The 18,471-nt window shown below is 47.7% G+C and overlaps 1 protein-coding gene across 1 annotated transcript in view; it reads left to right on the top strand.

Annotated features, from left to right (window-relative positions):
- Nucleotides 1-11,618: 11,618 nt before the first annotated feature.
- Nucleotides 11,619-18,471, top strand: part of IGDCC4 (immunoglobulin superfamily, DCC subclass, member 4) — a gene marked incomplete at its 5' end in the record, with an annotated part of 55,847 nt that continues 48,994 nt past the window's right edge. The window contains one exon of the mRNA XM_009081635.1: nt 11,619-11,948. Within this exon, the coding sequence (XP_009079883.1) occupies nt 11,619-11,948 (330 nt within the window). The remainder of the gene's footprint in view (nt 11,949-18,471) is intronic.

Genomic DNA, 18,471 nt, shown 5'->3' with positions numbered 1-18,471 from the left:
AGGCTTTGTCCAGTGCAGGTATAAAAGTCTCCAGCTTGGTTTCAGTCCCTTTTTTCTGGCCAGCAGTTCCAAATCACTCCCTTCCCTGGCAGGGGGATGGCTGTCTAAAATACATCTTAGGGTTCCTGGTCTGTAGGATCAGTGCAAGTTGTATTCAGTGAAGATCTCTTTCATTAAGTTCATACTATACAATATAAAGGACATTTTTCTTCCTAGTGTGACCCCTTTGCTCTGTTGTAGGTACCTTGCATCTGGTGCCCAGTGCCCCTGTTTCCTTTATGAATTCCTTTTTCTGCTGCTCCCATTGTTATCATTACCTGGTTTGGTTTTTTTTGTGGAGTGTTGGGAGTTTTCTTTTTCTTTTTTTTTTTTTTTTTTTTTTTTTCTTGCAGTCTTAGTAGCCTGCATTAAAGTTTTATGCTCTTTACTGTAGACATCTTGGGCTTGATTTTTGTTTTGTGTTTGTGGAGCATCCAGCACAGTTTTGCCTTGATCTTCAAGCAAGACCACCCCAAGCTAAACACTACAGCCTGCAGTCCTTACCCTGCTGAAGCTTAGAGGTTCTGATTTCCCTGGGTTCTGCCAAGACCCTGCTGGGCTGGGTCCAAAAGGTGAATTCAGGCACCACCCAGCTTCTCTAGAACTTTGTTTCCAGCTTCACTCCTTGCATCCTCTCCCCTTAGTCTAATTAAAACCTGCTGTACCAAATGCTGGGAGCCAGCTGCCATGCTTTGGCAGGTAGCAAAGGCAGGGCAGTGAAACCTCCAGCTAATCCATCCATGCTATGAAGTCATAAGAATCTTGTTAATTTTTAAAAAGCCCTTGATGCCCACTAATCCAAATCAATTTTCATTTCTTTCATAAAGTCATGCTTCCATTTAGGCTTCAGCGAAGAATTACAGCTAATTTGTTCGATTTTATAACAGTATAATTGAAAAAGTGATTTTAATGTCCTGGCAACCATATTCTCTTTCTTTGGTTGTTAATGAAAGAATCCATTAAAGTTAAATGATTTGGGCACAGATTCAAGTTGAATCGCCTGAATATTCTAGGGGAGTGTTTCTGACCATCTGCTGCTCTGTCATTGGCATTGGTGTTATAAATGGGACTGAGAGAAGGACTTCACAGGTCTTGCTCGAACCATTAAGCGTAAAATATCATTTTAATTTTCTGATCTGAGTGTAAATAGTGGAAATACTCGGGAGAGTTGGGACAGCTCTGGCCTGTGGGATCCTGTGCCCCTAAGCAGCACTGCTGAGCTGTGCTTCCACATCCTTTCCAGGGCATCTCGCGGCTGTTTGTATTGATTACAGTACATCATTCAGCAGTGCGGCGTAAGTTCCTTTTAATGACAGGCAAGAAAACTGGAAGTGGAGCCCGTGAAGGGGAAAGCACACGTGATGGAGAAGTGTTTTTCCTGCTGCCTCGAGTCACAGTCGCCGTTTCCGTCTGGTTGCGAACGGAGCAGCGCGTCCTGGCGCGGCACTGCCGAGCGTGAGCAGAGACAGCTAATAAATTAGAGCAGCTGTTGTCATCGCCTGCCTCCTTTGCATATTGCCATGGTGGGTGATTTGGGCTGTTGGGCCAAGCTGACACTCAAAGCACAGGCTTTGTATGCCCAAGCAAGAGCAGAGTCAAAGGGCTTGTGGTATCCTTTCCCTGTAAGGCACTCTTCCTGTTTCCTTTGCTGCTGAGCTTCGTGCTGTCCTTGGTGGCATGCAACATGCCTGACATGCTGGGGAGCAAGACTGACAATGAACCAGGCCATCAAATCCCTGGAGCTGGTTCTGACTCTCATTGGAGGTGGATGAGTCTTTGGGTGCTCTGTTAAAGCTGGGAGCATGTCAGTCTTGTTAAGGATAGCTCAAGCAGCAATCCAGGCTGCTTATCACAGGGTTAATATTTACCCCCTCAGCCAGGATGGCACTTCAACCCCTTCAACAACCTTGCAATGGGAAAAAAAGAAAATAAAATTACAGATTGTGTCTATCTTTGGAAATTATAAAGTGGAACCCAAGTTTCTGGAGGCCTTTGAAGCAAGGGATGGGCTCTATCAGTTTGCTCCAGAGCGTTACACTGCATTTTGTGTATAAAAGTTTTGAGTTGCAAAGGCTAAAGAATTGTCTGGTGGAGAGGATGGAATTTGTTAGCTGGGAAGTTTGGCTGCTGAGTTCAGACTTGTAGTGGAGACACTGTTTCATTCCTCTCTGTGTTGACTTTTCCCAAGGTTTGAGATTGGTTATGATGCTTTGGTGTTGTTTTTTTCTCTCTGTAGGGTGGTGAGAATTTGACAGATTAAATATTCACTGTTGGAGCTGAACATGTTTCAATTTAATTTATTTATATGTGTATCTTTGGAATATACAAAGCCACTAACCCAGGGGAAAAGAGCTATAAAATACACTTAGGAGTTTTAGCTGTAGCCTACAGGTGAAAGATCTGTGTGTATTTTGTTTGGTAATATTAGTTTCTGGTTAAGTGACTATTCTCAAGAGGGATGGTACTGAGGCTTGTATCATACTGCATACTTTTAGCTTTCTCAGGCATGGAGAGATGAAAGTATATGCTAAAAATATGCTTAACTGAAATAGTTGAAGTGCAAATATAGGTAATGTTGTAAGAGGAGATCTTGTTTCAGACTCCTCTCTGTTGTTTGCAGATCAAATATTGTATAACATGAAGTAAAATCAGGAACTTGTGCATCTCACAAAAGCAGAATGACTGGGTTTCCCTTCCAACACCAGTGAAAAATGCAGGAAGTCGTTATGTGTTTAAATGTTGTCCGTGAAATCATGCAAATCTAAGTCATTTTAGCCTGATGTGGTCCTTTAGAACGGCAAATATCAGGCTTATTCAGCCCAGACTGCTGCTCAGCAGCACAATTACAGTCACTGCAGCAAATGGGCCTTCTGATGTTAACACCAGCACACAACAAAAATAGCATTTAATAACTTTCATTAGAGTTAGTGTTTCTAGGGCTTTGGGGCTTTGCTCTTTCCAATCATTTACATAATTTGCAGGTACAAACTGCTGTGCCAGACTGTCCATCTGATTCTCTTTCTGATCAGAGCATATTAATGCACTTGTTTGATGGTCTGTTACCAATAATTACCTTGGATTGCATTAGGAGCATTTCCAACATTGCAGCTGGTCTGTATTTCTCACTAAGTGTATTTCAGGGCCCAATTACAGGACTCTGATGTGTTATTGTTCCAGTGAGCTTGTTCAAGCTTGTAATTTTAATATGCCTCCACACTGCAACTCTCTGAATGCAAACCCAAGGCTCTGGCCTGAGCTCTCCGTGCATCCTGTGCTTGTAGCAGCTTCTGCAGAGATCATCTTGGCTGCTCCTCTTCAGCTTTTTAAGATGTGAAGGATGAGAGCCAGGAGATAGAGCCTGCTTTGGAGATGTTTATAGAGCAAAGCATGACGTTTGGTGTGCTCTGTGCTAGGTGTGGAGCAACTGGAAAAGGCACAGGAACAGCTCAGCCCTCCCTGGGTCTGGCAGTGTGGGGACCGTGAAGATGTTTTCAGTGGTTTTAGTATTTTGGCACTTGAAATAAGCATCCTTCAGTGCAAGGGAGGTTGACACTGGTATTCCTGTACACAGGGACACCTCTCCCTGTTCTGCTGTCAGCAGTGTGAGACACCCTGGAGAGAAGACCTGAAAAAGGCTGGATTTAACAAATCTAGATTTTGGCCTGTGCTAGACTTAGAGCTGCTGTTTCAGAAACCTTTGTGGGGTCAGAGGGGAGAAACATAAAGGCTTAACCTCTGTGGAAGTCAAGCACTTTACTGTTATGATTGCCATTGACAATTCAGCATGATGAATAAGTTATTACTGCTATTGATTTGTTTCATCTTTCTGGACCATTTGTTGCAGGGGATACATCAGAATAACACACATCTCGATGAGAATGAGCACAGTCTGGAGAGCTGGTGTGGTGTTTATCCCTATCTGTTAGGCATTATCTGTAGACACAGATGTTTGGGCAAACCTGATGCTCCTACAGAAGCAAGAGAGCGTTTAGTCCCTTGTTGAAACTGGTTGATACTTAACTGTGTTGGAGTCTCCAGGGTTACATGAGCTGTGGGTCAGTGGCTCTGATGGTCTTGGGTGGCTGAAATGAACAGTTGCATTTGGCTTCAGCATTAGGAGCGTCTTAAAAAATACTGAGATGGGAACCTTTTCAGCTGTTTTATTTCCTTGCTATATTTATACACAAAGATACTCACCCATATGAAGAAAGTTAACTCATTCCAGCACACCTGTACACCTTAATTACAGCTTTAGATGAAACCATTCTTTTCAGATCTGGCCTAGAAACAGCAGTGCAGCATTGCATGTGTTTTAGATAATGCTTCTTTCATGCCATCCCTTCTGCTCCCTTATTTTTAACTGGGGGTTTGAACAGGACAAAGGCCAGAGGCTCATGCACAGCATTGTTCTTCAGGGAGAGTTTATTGCTCCCATTTGCCCTTCCAGTGCTCATTTTGGGTCCTGATAGGTGCTGGGACTTGAGGGTCACCACCATGACCCAGGCCCAAGCTGAGGAGTGACCAGGACACTGCACACCATGACATGCAGCTGTATCTGTGCAGGGTGTGGGGGGTCTGCTACTGGCAGCGGGGACAGCGTGACGCTGCACCCAGCTGCTCAGGAAGGGCCAGGATCAGCTTGGTGACAGGGGACGATCTGAGAGTCCCTTGCTGCCAGCTGGATAAATATTCCTGCAGCAGTGGGAGACGCTGCATTATTAAATAAACCATCTATGTTGCTTATATGCAGAATTAGGATAAAGTTGGCTTCCTGCTGGTGAGTGCTGCTCAGTGCTGGAACTGCTCTGCTGTGCCTCCACGTGAAGTGTTAATAAAATGGTCTTTCCAGCAGCCCTGGAGATAGTTTTAGGAGCCTTCTGTTCCAGAGAGGCTTAATGGGGGCTGAAGGTGTAACTTTCTTATTCTTAGCTTGTTTGTGTTGCCTTACAAGGTGAAAAGCTCCAGTAACATCTGGTAACTGGGAAGGGAACTTAGGGATCTCGACCCTTCCATCTCACAGGCCTCATTACGGGGAGTGGAAGAGTGTTTTCTGTTTTATTGTGCCATGGGGAGGCTGAAGAAGTGATGCACGAGAGGATTTAGATGCCCAGCTCCTCTTTCAGCCTCCCTTTCTGTAGAGATCATGGGAGTCGGGTGCTCCAGGCCCAGAGCTCCTGCAGTTGTGCTTTCAGTGCTGGTGTTGCTGGGCACCCAGCATGCAGGCTCCGTCGGAGACCTCCGTCCAGATTTCTTTCTGGGTCACCACTTGCCAAGTGCAATTGCCCTAAAAACAGACTGAGACCAAGCTATTGACTTGTAATTGTCAATGCATAAAGTTTCCAAGAAGAAAGAGGGCTTTGTGCTGCTTTAATGGGGACACACTGAAGTATAGTCACTCTTTGAATTAGACAATGAGAACGTAAAGATTTTCTACAGCTCTAAGAGCGTCTGAAGAGCATCGGCAGAAGGTTACATTAAGCAGAACAATGGCACAGTAGTTGGCTTGCTGAGAGGTAGGAAAATCCTTTGGAAGTAGTAACTTCACTTTTCTTCAGTGCTGTTCACTCCCAATTAAATGAGATTAATTGTGCTGTTGAGTTCCACGAGTTCAACATCCAAAATAAATACATAAATTAAGGCAGGCGACAGCACAGAGGCTCAGATGCAGTTTGAATTCCTGCCACCTCCTGCAGGATGTGGAGGGGAGAGAGGAGCCCTTTCCTCATACTGCCTGATCTCCCACAGAACACACACGATGGCTGAGCGCTCTGCTCGTCTTGCCTGAGCTGCTTTCCTTGCTCCCGGGAAGGTTTTCTTTGGCTGGAGCTCTGCAAGGTGCACAAGCCGGTTCCAAAGAGCCAGATGTGTGTGGAATAGGAAACGTGCTGGCCAAGCTCCAGGCTGTGGGACCTGCAGCACAACAGCGGCTCCCCAGGAAAATCTCTGGCTGCCAAGAACTAGAAGTGATGTCAGCTCTGGAAGTGTGTCAGATTAGAAACCCTTGTACTTTGCTCCCTGTGAAGTATTAATCTCCCAAGGCCTGTGCTGTAATGGGTCCCGTCTGGCTTGGTGCAGCTCTCTTTGTTTTGGGCTGGAAGTGTTGGAGGGGTTTCGCAGGAAGGCACTGGAAGCTCTCGGTGGTTTGGCTGCTTTGGGCTGGATGTCCTTGAGCTGCTCCCAGGGCCTCACTCAGCTGTGCTAAGGATGGGCCTCCCCTGCCTTGAAGTGAAGGTCTGAGCCTTGTAATTGCTGAGTGGGTGTTTGTAGGAGTGGGCTGGGGGTTGTGGGACTGGTTGTGCCTTGGGATCTTGAATGTGCCTAATTCTCATTGACTTCCCCCAGCTGAATGAGTTCATTGAAGAGAAGAGAGCACATCTCCACCAAATGCTACTTTTCTGTCTGCCTTACAGACCTTCTTCAGAGATTGTGGATGGGGTGATTCCAGCTGTGCTAGGTGCTGTACAAAAAGAAGCAGCACAGATATGCCAGTGCACAGAATCACATCCCTTTTGGTTTATGCCTCTATGTTTTGTTTTTACAGTAATTACTAAACCACAACTCGTTCTCCTCCACACAAAGCCATTTGTCGCCCGTTGAACAGTAACCTTTTATTTGCTTGTGCTGTGTAGCAGAGCTCAAGGACATGTTCACTGCTGATAGCCAAAATTTCACCAGAACAAGAATCTCCCTTGTCTGAATTTTTGCACCTTGATTTAAGTGGTTAAACCTCAGGGAAAGGAAATAGCCCTGTGTGCAAGGAGACAAGTGAGAGTTCGTGCTGTTCTTAGTCATGGAGGGAAAGCTCCCAACTCCATGGGCTTGGAGTATTGCCTGTCTTCGATGTGAAAACACTGCTGTGAGGGTCTTGCCTCTGCCCAAGTAATTGCATTGTTGAGGTTCTGTCATACCTCACTGTGCTGCTTGCTCGCACTTCACCTGCTTAGCTATAGATTAGAAATTGCAAACCCAACAGAATCCGTTCCTTTTCCTGTGTGCTCGGTGGTAAGCTGGGCTATTCCTGCCTCCCTTTGATGTCAGGGAAAGGAGGTGGTAGGAGCAGGGGTTGACTGTATGCTGGGATATGTGATTTGGGAAGGGATGTTGGCTGGTTTAAGGTGGATTTTCAGTTGCCTGCCTGGGATCTGAAACCAGGCTGGCAGGGGCTGTGCTCCCACGGAGGGCAGGGGACAGCTTTGTGCCTTGAAGATTTGTCGACCTTTGTTCGTTCGAAACGCCCTGGTTTTTTATGCCACTCAACAGGAGACTTTTTAATTTACTTCACTGGGCCTGGATGCCAGAGGAGGATGGATGCCTGATGGAAGTGAGGAAATAGATGGGAGAAAAAGAACGTTTTTCTCCTGGGCTGTTTTTATGTGCATTATAGCCTAGGGGTTAGCAACACGGCAGAGAGCTAAAAACCCCTGCAGAGCCTGGGTCAGAAAATGTAATGTTCATGGGAACAAAATGCTTTTAACTTGCTGCATCAAAGACCTTCCATTTTGGGGCATGTTCTATGTTTGAGTACATCTGCATTCCCCCAGAACTCTGTGCATGTGAATACACGTGTGTGTATCTACATGTAAGTGTGTACTGGCACATACATTTATAATCTCAAAGCTGTTACTATCTGCCTAGGAGTAGCTCAGCAGTTGAAACTATGTCCAGGAGAGCCAAAAGCACAGTCTGTAGCTGAAACACTTGCCTGGGACAGGTGTGTGAAAAGCCCTTATAGCTTCTGCCTTGGAAGCCAACCTTCACTAGAGTCATTACTGCATTACCTCTGGTGGGGAGGAGGATGAAGGTGAGCAGGAAGCTGCACAAACCATGTGGCTCTGAGCTTAGACAGGGCCCTATCCATTTCTGTCACTACACGATGAAGAATGGAGGTTGGAAACAGTCATCAGCTTCTGTAAGCACTTAACATTCCTGATTTCATTTGTCTTTGATCTCACTTGGACTAATTTTACTCTCTTCTGATCCTTTCCCTTGAAGGGGCTTTTATCTCATTGTCAGGCTTGCTAATTTAGTGTGGTGTTTTGAACCAGACCTCCTCCTACGTTTCCAGAGCCTGGAAGGTATTTCTTCCATAATCAGGGACTGTTAATGCAGTTCTTTGAACATCTTAGGACAAGAGTCATAGTGGGGCTTTTTGCAATGCCAAGTCTGCATTGCCCCGAGTCAGGGCCAAGTCCTGGGCCCTGCTGCTCCAACCTCTGTATGTGCAAATGGCCTGTCTGCAAAAATGTACAGGGCTTTGGGGCCAAAGAGGCAGGAAGGAGGGCTGGATGGTTTGGGACAGGTCAGAGCAGCCTGAAGTTGGATGCGGACTTGATTTGCCCAGCTGGAGGCCTTCCGAGGCTGTGGGAAATAACAGACAACAATAGATTGTCCCATGTGTTTGACCAACCAGCCACAAGCTTTGATCCAGGTGGGTTCTGACTTTGGGGAAAAGAGCTGGGAGATTTAGGGATTTAGAGACATCACCACGTGTTTTATAAAGCAAACACTACTTGCTGTGATGGAAAGTACAGAGCTGTCTGTTCTTCCTCCACTGCAGGCAGGTTGAGTTGATGTTGAAGGAATTGAAGTTTGAGAGGCTGATAATTGCTTCTCACTGACTGGTGCTGGTGTGGGATCTGCAGTGCAGGTCTCTGCTCTATTCCTGGCTGCCTGAGCCAGCCAGCTCTCCCCTCATGCTTCACCTCTGGAAGATGAGGAATATTTTCAGCAAAATGCCATTTTAATTGCTCTCTGAAGAAACTAGAAAATAGGACTGTCTGTTTCCCCAAGTGATGAACAGGAGCTTCTAAAGACAACACATTTAAAGAAAGGCAAAGAGTGAAGACTTTAGCCAACAAAGTTTCAGTGTCTTTTGGAATAAGCTTTCTGCATCAGCCTCAACCTTTGCCATAGCAGCCCTACCTCTGTGGAGGTGCTCTGTACACACAGGCTGGCTGAGCCCCATGTGACATGCTGCCAGCAGCAGCTGCTTCGGGGAGATCCCTTTGGGGAAGTGTCTGGGTCGTTGCTTCTCCATGGATGATGGCTCCAGTGTGGTTGGGGTTTCCCATGACAGCACTGCAGCTTGGGTGTGCCTCCTGTCCTTATCTCAGCTGAGTTTTCCTCAGCCCCAGGCTGTTAACCCTCTACTGTGTTTGGTCATGTCCCCTTCTGCACAGGTATTTGCTGTGCTTAATTTCTCCCGGTTTCATACAGTTTTTTGGTACTGGCTGTCTTGGATGGAAAGCTTCCAGTGGCAGTGTCTTTCCAGTCAATTTGGGGCAGCCTTTCAGTTTCATGTTCCCAGGCTTCTAACCTCCCGTGGAGCCACTGAGTAAGTTCGGTAGCTTGCGCTGATCCTCAGAGGACTCACCTGCCCTAGGAGACATGAACAGGCAGAAGTGGCATTACAGGAGGGCATTTGGTGACATTCCCTGTGTAGTGGCACTCCTCAGCTGCTGCCTGGCCTGGCCCTGCCAGGGCTGTGCTGGCTGACTGATGCAGAAATCACGTTGTGCTGCGTGCTCATTGGGAGCTTGGTGACGTCAGCAGCTTCACCCTGTGCATTCTCCCTGCAGAGTGTGAGCTAGCAGCACAGTGGAAGCATCCATGCAGGAAAACCCTAAATCCAGGGACTTGCAGGCAGCTCTGTGTTGGCAGTAGCTGCTCCTTTGTCGTGGAGTGTAGCACGTGGCTGTTGTGCTGACTGTGACATGGGCATCTCTGCATCCTGCTGGCGTTTGGCTGTGGGGACTGGGAGACTGTCCCTTGGATGTCCTAATGAAGATGATGGTGCTTTAGTCAGGGTCTGTTCTGTCCCATAATGATGGCAGTCAACAGGCAGCAGAATGGTAGGGATTCTTGAGTAGCCTCCTCATCCCTGAAGGGACAGAACTGAAGAGGACATAGTCTCAAGCTGCACCAAGGGAAGTTTAGGTTAGACATTAGGAAGAATTTCTTCACAGAAAAGGTGATCACACACTGGAATGTGCTGCCCATGGAGGTGGTGGAGTCACACCATCCCTGGAGATGTTTAAGACTGGACGGGACGTGGTGCTTAGTGCCATGGTCTAGCTGACATGGTGGTGTTAGGTCATAGGTTGGATTTGATGATCTCAGAGGTCTTACCTGATTGATTCTGTGGTTCTGTGAACTGGCCAACGCCAAGTTCTCAGTGGTTGTTCTACAACCCAGCAGTGACAGCAAACCTGACAAGTTCCCATCCCCACGCACCAAATCAACCCCACGAGTGGACAGGGCTAGGCCCTTCTTTCCAGGGGCACCTGCGGTTTCCAACACATGCCTTGAAATAATTCCATCTCCCTGCATGTGTAATTTTGCGTGTCATTGCCCCTAATTGCATGCTTAACACACACTCTTTTAAAGTGCAGCCCTTTTATCAGCAGTAGGTAGTAGCAGGTTTAATAGGGTGTTTGAATTCCTATAAAATTAATCTGTAGCCTTCTGCGATAGGAGACGGGCAGGGAGCCATGTGGTTCATATCCAGTGTTGATAAACTTGTTATAGAGGCAGGAAACATTTCTGATTGGAGCAGTGACAAAATAATTTGGAGTGGAGCCATAAAAAGAGTGGATGGTGATGGTTTGAGCACAGCAGAGATTGAAATTGCTGGTGTGTGGAAGCAGCGCTGCCAGCTAACATTGACTTAGTGTCTCTGGAGAACTCTAACGGCAAATGCATTTTATTAATGGCAATATTCTTGTAGGAAATGCTGAGCATTGTTTCAGAGGTGGAGCTCCCCTGGAGTACGTGGGTTTGGAAGTTGGCCAGACCAAGATCTGTTCAGCTGAGCTTGCTGCTGGTCACTGCTCTGGCCTCTGGCTGCAGGAGGAAGGTTGCCTAAGGGCACGTGCTGGGTACTGTCTGCTAGCAATTGTAATATCCTCTCCTGATGGGGAAAATGCATCCATCCATTCTCATTCTGGATTCATCTATATGGGATAAAAAGCTCAGAGACAGCAGGTCATGTTTTTAACCATTCATTTGTTTTATTTTCTTTGGAATGAGTTTCCCAGTATAGGAACATCAGTGGGAGATGCTGTCTTTCTGGATTCCCAGCTGGACTAGAACTCTTACTGCCAGTACAGGGGGAAACTGCTCCAGCCAAGTCGTTATCATTGGCATTGGAGTACCACGCTGGGCTTGGATACTTTTGGTTGCACTTAGTTGTCCTGTGGGGGTTGGTCAGTCTTGGAGGAGGCCCTGGTATGCAGGTGAGGGGGAGCTTTCCCTTGTCATGGGTAGCCACAGCAGGTTGGGGCCCTTACTGCATCTTCTGTTCTTGCTCTTGCTGTTGCTTTTTTTCTGCTTGAATCCAGCATGGAATAAACAAATGTGGACAGGAGGGGTGGCTGCTGGGCACAGTGGGAGGTGACAGAAGTGCAGCCATAGGGATATGTGATGGAGAATACAGTGCACAGGTGTCATGGGAGGTGCTGGTCACCTAACAGGGCTGAATTTCATCTGGTGTCTCCAGCCACACTTTCTTCACGGTGTAAAACTGGGATGTGATTAACCAAGGAAAGCAACCCCACTGCAACACTGTCTTTTCTTTGCAGGGAGGCTGTTGGAAGGGGATTCTCTGGAGCTGAGCTGTAGTGCTGGTCCTGCAAAGGTGATACTGGAGCCAAACCAAGTTGTGATTTTGGACTGTAACCTGACTCCTGTTGAGCAAGTGATCAATATCACATGGAAGAAGAATGGGTTTCCATTAGTGGAGCAGGAACATCTCCACGTGCTTCCGAATGGATCACTCTTCATCTCCTCCCAGGCTGTGGCAAGGGACAGTAAATATCCTGAGAAGGCTGGTGCTGAGGGTAATTACTCCTGCGTGTCTCACAGCTCCCTGGGGACTGTCACCAGTCAGACAGCTGCAGTCAGATTTTCAAGTAAGTGTTCTGGGTGTTTTGTTGATTTTCCTTTTAGCCCCCTCCTGGTATTTGTATGGAACATCTGCCTCCATGAGAGTTGGAGATAAAGTGTCTATGAAATTCTAATAATGATGTATAGGTGGGATTAGGGATAGTCCACAAATAAGCAATGCTGTCTTCCTGTTATGCAGCTGTTAATGTCCTGTTTAACTCTCCCAGGTAAGTGCCATCAGCCATGAATTAAAACCAGGACCCTCCTCACTCTCCAAAGGACAGCACTTGTTTTTGCAGAGAACTTCACAGCCCGGAGTGGAGCACTTTGTGCCTGGAGAGGTGGCTGTGAGGGTCTGGCTGTGACAGCTTGTGAGGTGAATAATATCTCTTTGTAATGGAAGACATGAGAGGAAGGGCTCTTGAGGGTGGTTTTTCTTTTGCTCCCCGAGAAGGGCACTCCAGCATCTGAACTGCTGAGTCTTTGCACAGCATTCAGGAATAAAATTCCTTTGTATTCAGGGATGGCTTCTGGAGCTATTTTAGGTGTGTGAGTGCCAATAAATGATTCTTTGACCTACAAAACAGGTGAGGTTAGAAAATAATGCAGATACAGTAACACTTGTCTCTAGTACAGTGACTTAGGTATACACTGCTGAGTTTGGCTGCACAGCACACCATTGGGGCTGAGGAGCTTTGGCACTTGCTCAGAGCTGTGGTGGGTGAAGATGCAGAGTGAATGTCTTCACCCTGGGATGTGTTAAGCCTCTGGTACCCCAGGCAGAGCTGTCCAGGTTTGGCCAAGCACATGTTTCAGTCTGTGGGTGCTGTGCTGTAGAAGCCACCACTGCTGGTGAAACTTTGTCAGATCAGGTGAAAATCTTTGACCTTTGCATCACATCCTCCTTTTCGGCTCAGAAAATGTTTAGCATGCAGCACTCACAGATTGCTGGTCACCCATCCCTCGTGTTGCCTCTTTTCAGTGATTTGTAGTGCCAGCCACCCTGAATTAGGATATATTCCATTTTAGGGGTGACTTCTGTTGAAGTTCACACTGTCCCTCTTGCCAAGTGGCAATGGGTTGTGTCTCTTTTATGGTCCTGGGTTTGTTGTTTAGTGTCTCACAAGTGAAAATAGTGGAGACATCTCAAAACCAAGAGATTGACTTAAATTGCCCTCCCCTCCCCCTGGATTTTTCCAGGAGTGCACATAGATGATGCCTCTCTCCATCCCATTCCGTGTTTCTCCCAGAAACAGGGAATTTCAGGTGAACTCTTTCCTTATATGTACTCATATGCCTCTTTTCATTACCATCTGCACAGGGAGGTGCTGCCTCCATGGCACACACATGCACCTGACATAACACATTCATTTCTGAGCAGAGAGCAGTGAGGGAATTGATTAATGAAATGCATTTCTCGCTTCGATTTGTTCTGTGGGTTGGGCAGGAGCACTTGCTCCATTAGCATTCAGCTGGAGCGAGTGAGGATTGTAAAGGCCTGGGTTTTTCCTGCTGCCACTGCACATGATCTGTCCAAAGCTGTTTACATGTGGATGGAGTTATTCTTTGTGCTGATTGCCCTGAGCACTGCTGATCAGGATGGGGCAGTAGAAGAAAACCTGGTCAACAGGGGGGATGTGTTATTCCTGCCTCTAGTTTGTCCTTCTGACCTGCAGGGCCTTTTCTTCCTGGGGGTGGGGATCCTATGTGGGGATGTGGGGCACTGTGTGCCACAGTGACAGGTGGGAACATTGGCTGTTTATAACTCCTGCCTTTCTCAGCACTGCTTTGGTGCTGGCAGTGTCACCTGCCATATTTCAGTCTTGTGGGAGTCCACTTCTCTCCTCTGACAGCCCCAAGAGCAGCTCTGGCACTTTTGTGGAAGGGCTGTCAGCTTCCCAGTGGAGGGAAGGGACACTTCAGGCAGCAGTGAGTCCAGGGGCTGGAAGAGACCGTTTGGAGCAGTCAGGCTGAAGTGATGGAGGTTGAATGGTGTGTGCAGGCTGTGACACTGTGACAACTTCCATCTTTCCACTGTGGCCCAGAAGTTCAGTTTCTTCGCATTTTGCTGGATAAACGTGTGCCTCACTGCCCTGTGTTCCCTGGCATCCTGCATGCCACCGAGGGAGATCTGTGCCATGGTCCCCATCCACACCTCGTGGTAGTGGTGGCTGTGGCAGATGAGCAGGAGAAAGGCTGTGAATGTGCCTGTTAAGTGAGCAGCTCCTCAGGCTGATAAATCAGGTTTGTGGGTTTCTCTGAGCTCCACGTGCTCCCACATGAAAATACCAGGGGCGTTGTTGTACTTGTTGGAAGGTGTAGCTTTCTACCTGTTAATAACAACATTTGTGAAGATTTGTTAAAGCTTTTAATTTAGCTTAAACGTTTTGTGCAGGGGAGGTTGTAGAAAATGACAGTAATTGTGACTGTCAGATGAAGACGTTTGCTGTGCCTGGAGGGAATGGGCCAGCTTTGCATGGCTGCTGGCAGTGAGCGTGGGAGAGATCTGGAGTGTTCCTGCTCCTGGGGGGACAGGCCACAGCAGGGATCAACACACACAGGCTCTCCACATGGTCATCTCTCCACATGGACAGTGTCTCTTCTCTGCAGTGCAGTGTGTCTGGGATTTGAGGAGTGGCAGACTAGGATTTACTCTTACTTTAAGGCTCTATTTTATGGATTTTATCCTATTTATTTTGTGGATTAGGTGCATAGGTGAGTGAAGGCTGGTGACTGTAGGCAGAGTCAGGCTGGGCAGGAAAACCTGTGGATGTATGCATAGGCTCTGGACCATCGGTGCAGGTGGCTTTAGATGCTGTTTTGAGTGGGTGTGTAACTGGTGCCTGTGAAGAGGCAGGAGCAATCCTGTGCTGCCGTATGGCCCCACAGACCCAGCGCTGTGCTGGCTCTGCCTGTGCCGTGGGGCCATGGCAAATTGCTCCCATGACTCTTTATATGTGTTTCCCTTCCACCTCCAGCCTGTCCAGAGGTGTGTCCTTCAGAGATGGATGGTCTGGGAGGTGTACATGATCCCGGGGGGGGGCTGAAGTTGCCTCTATCTTGGGAATATTTCTAATAATTACAGAAGGTGCAAAGAGGACGAGCACACAGAGTCTGGGGGCAAAGCGCTGTGGGAGAGAGCAGCGAGCCCCTCTCAGAAGGCTGAATTCCTTGCATAGACTGCATTTTCTGCCTGGGGTGTAGTGTTGCTGGCTGGCAGCGTTTCCAAGCTCCAGGCCTCCTGCACGGATCATGCTGCTGGGAGAGGGGGAGGGTGCTGTGTTTCACCACGCTGCAGTCACCCCTGGGCTCGGGGCTAAAAGCCTTGGCACACACAGCTTGGCTCCAGCTGGGTTTAACATGTCAGCAGGGAGGGAGCTGTGTGCTCCTCTCCTGTAGAGCCCCAGCGCTTTGGCATGTTGCTGAGGGCAATTTGCTGTAATGCTCTTCACCTTCTCACCTGCAGTGGGTAATTTTTACTGAGTGGCCTATTAAGGTGCTCAGGATAATCAGTGCAACTGGGCTGGGAGGTGTTTTGTGCTCGGGATGGCTTTGCAAGCTAAACCATACGAGTTGAAAATCATGTTGAGTATGTATCTGTCGTCTTTGTTTGCCTTTTCCCCTCAAGCATCTCCTTTCCCTGCCTCCCTACATGCAAACCTCTCACTGTGCAGCACTTCCTTCCATCAGAATGTTTCTGGGAGGAGAGCAGCCCCTCCTAAGGATCTCTGTGGCCCTAGGGTGAGCAGTGTGTTGGAGCCTGCCCCGCGCTCGCTGTGACCTGCACGCACGTGTGTGCAGTGTGTTGGAGTAGCAGGACTTGCTCTCCAGTCCTCTTCTCCCACAGCAGCCTTGCCTTCTCTGCCTAATTCTTTTCCCTCATAGCACCAGCTGTTTGCAGCACAGCCTAGGTTTGGTCACACTAGAGATGCTGGACATGGTATGGCTCCTCCACTCCACCCTGGAACCCCTTGGGATGAGGGAGGAGGAACACAAGCAGTCACAGCATGCTGTGGTCTTGGCTCCAAGCTGATTGAGATGCTTGTGGAGCAGCAATGAGCCCAGCCAGCAAATCTGTCTCTGCCTGAGCCTTGCCAGTGCTGAGAGCAAGGGTCCTTGTTCAGTCCTGCATCAAAGAAACCTTTTCACTGTTCTTATCTTGGTTTGGTGTTGGTTTCTGAGGACAAAAGATCCTTGTTCAGTTCCCTGTCCTCTCCTTTGCTGGGGAGGCTGCAAGCTGCTTCTTTCAGACCTTGCGGAGGTGATTTTTTCCCAGCCTATCCCTATCCTCATCCTGTAAAAGGACTATGACACAGGTGCTCAGTCTCTGAATTCCACCCCAAGAGTTCTAACGAGAAGGCACTAACCAGTTTGATGTGCATTGTCAGGACTGAACTTCCAGCACCCATGGAGCTCACAACCTGTGCTGGCTCTGCCAGGGAGCTGTGACTCCCCTTGGGATGCCTTGGCTCTTCCTGTGTGCTGCTTGGAGCAGGGGGGACACTGCACTCCCTAATCAGAGTCACTGTTTAGTCATGCCCCTCCACATCCTAATGAGGAAACCATCACAGGTGCATTTCTTGGCTCTTTGCTTTTGAAGAGCCGTTTGGGAGCCTGGCACAGTGGGCAGATGGGGCTGGATGGAGGTGAAGGGGTGAAGGACTGGGTTCTCAGCAGGGAATTTCAAGCTTGCAGGCACAGGTCTGGCAGCTGATGGGCAGGAATAGCCAGGACAGGTTATTGCCTGGTAACCCAGGGAGCCCAGGAGGCATTGTCACATTCGTACACCGAGATGATGCCACTTAATAGTGAACAGCACAGAGACAGGTGACCTGACACGAAGTGGAGGAAGCAGAGATGCCTACAGAGCTTGTCTTTCCAGAAGGATCCTGCCTTCCATCGTGACCTTCCTGGGTACATGACCCTTCAGAGTCTGCCAAAATATTCTCATTTACACCTGTAGGATATAAAGAGAATAATGGGAAAGAGGATTAAGCATATCTATTTCCAAGAGAAAGTTGTTTTGATGGTTCCATCCTGAATGTGTGCTGACATTTGATGGATTTTCTTTAAAACTCTTGGGTTCAGCAAGTTTTATTAACATGAGCTTAAAAGATTTTGTAATCTGTAGAAATGACTCTGTGTTAAGGTGGTCTGCAGCGTGTATTTGAGAATACTAAAGCAGTTGGCTGAATTGAGGCCTTACATATTAATGTATTTTTCAAATTTTTCCAGAAAAACATTTTTCATTGCCATTTTATTGAATTGGAAAACTAGACTTGGCAGACAGCTGGTGGGAGAATTTGGTCTGTAGCTGCTGGGAGAGCAATGAGTTGCTTGAAACATGTGATAACTATTTAAATTAAAGAAAAACACTAATGACAGCTGAGAATATGCCGAGGTTAAAATGGGTCACGTAAAAGCATTTAATTTTCAAAACTGTACATACTTTCTCAAGCTAACACTGCAATAAAGCATGTATGTGTGTGCATGGATGTTTGTGTATGTGAGAGATGCAAAGAAAACTTCGAGTTTGGAGTCCAACAAAATCCAAAGCAATGATGGATGTCCTCGGAAAGCGGTGGTGGGACAAGCACATAATTGTGTTGGAGGGCCAGAAGGTCACTCAGGGTCCTTAGGAGCACAGTGCTGTGCTTGGCCCAGCAGTCAAGTGTGTTTTCTGGCTGAAATTTATGTTTATTGTGCCACGTCCAGGGTTTCTGGCACTTGTGTTGCAGCATTGCTGGATGGATTTGTACACCAGGGTGGGTTTCGCAGCAAAGGCAGTTTAACAGAGTCATATTGAAAGCAGAAGCCAGTTCTTCTGGTGGAGAAGAATGCAGGCTTTCTGCCCCCATCCAGGAGCCTGCATGAATATTCAAACTCCACCGTGTGACTGAGATGCCTTCGGGTTATGCTATTGATAGGACAGATGCTGACAGCCCCGGGGGAGAATTTCTGCTCTGCTGAAGTCAGGGGGGTTTGCTATGTGCATGGAAGGGGAGGAAGATGAGGCAGCTGTGTATGGGCAGGGTGTGATTGAAGAGCAGTCCCAAACCTTAGTGCTTTTTCTGCAAAGCAAGTTCAGCCTCTTTAGTATAGAGGGGTGAGCCTGGGAGAGCAAACAAGTGTCCTGGCATGTATGAATCCATCCTCCTCCTCTTGTGTCTCCATCCCCTTGGCTGCATCTCATCTGCTTGAGTAGGGTGAGGTTAGTTTTTGCAGGCAGGAGAAGGAGGATCGTAACCCTTAGTCTCAGCCCCTGGTCTCCAGCACTGTCAGCCCGGGGGCAGTTGTTTTGTGCAAGTAACTTGACATCTGGCTTTGTTCTTCCTCTTGCCTATGAATCCATCCTCCTCCTCTTGTGTCTCCATCCCCTTGGCTGCATCTCATCTGCTTGAGTAGGGTGAGGTTAGTTTTTGCAGGCAGGAGAAGGAGGATCGTAACCCTTAGTCTCAGCCCCTGGTCTCCAGCACTGTCAGCCCGGGGGCAGTTGTTTTGTGCAAGTAACTTGACATCTGGCTTTGTTCTTCCTCTTGCCTTAATTTC

Source organism: Acanthisitta chloris, unplaced genomic scaffold (genome assembly GCF_000695815.1).
Source record: "Acanthisitta chloris isolate BGI_N310 unplaced genomic scaffold, ASM69581v1 scaffold17669, whole genome shotgun sequence".
Classification (NCBI taxonomy): domain Eukaryota; kingdom Metazoa; phylum Chordata; class Aves; order Passeriformes; family Acanthisittidae; genus Acanthisitta; species Acanthisitta chloris.
The sequence above is the reverse complement of the archived record's forward strand: the minus strand, read 5'-3'. Positions and strand labels throughout refer to the sequence as shown.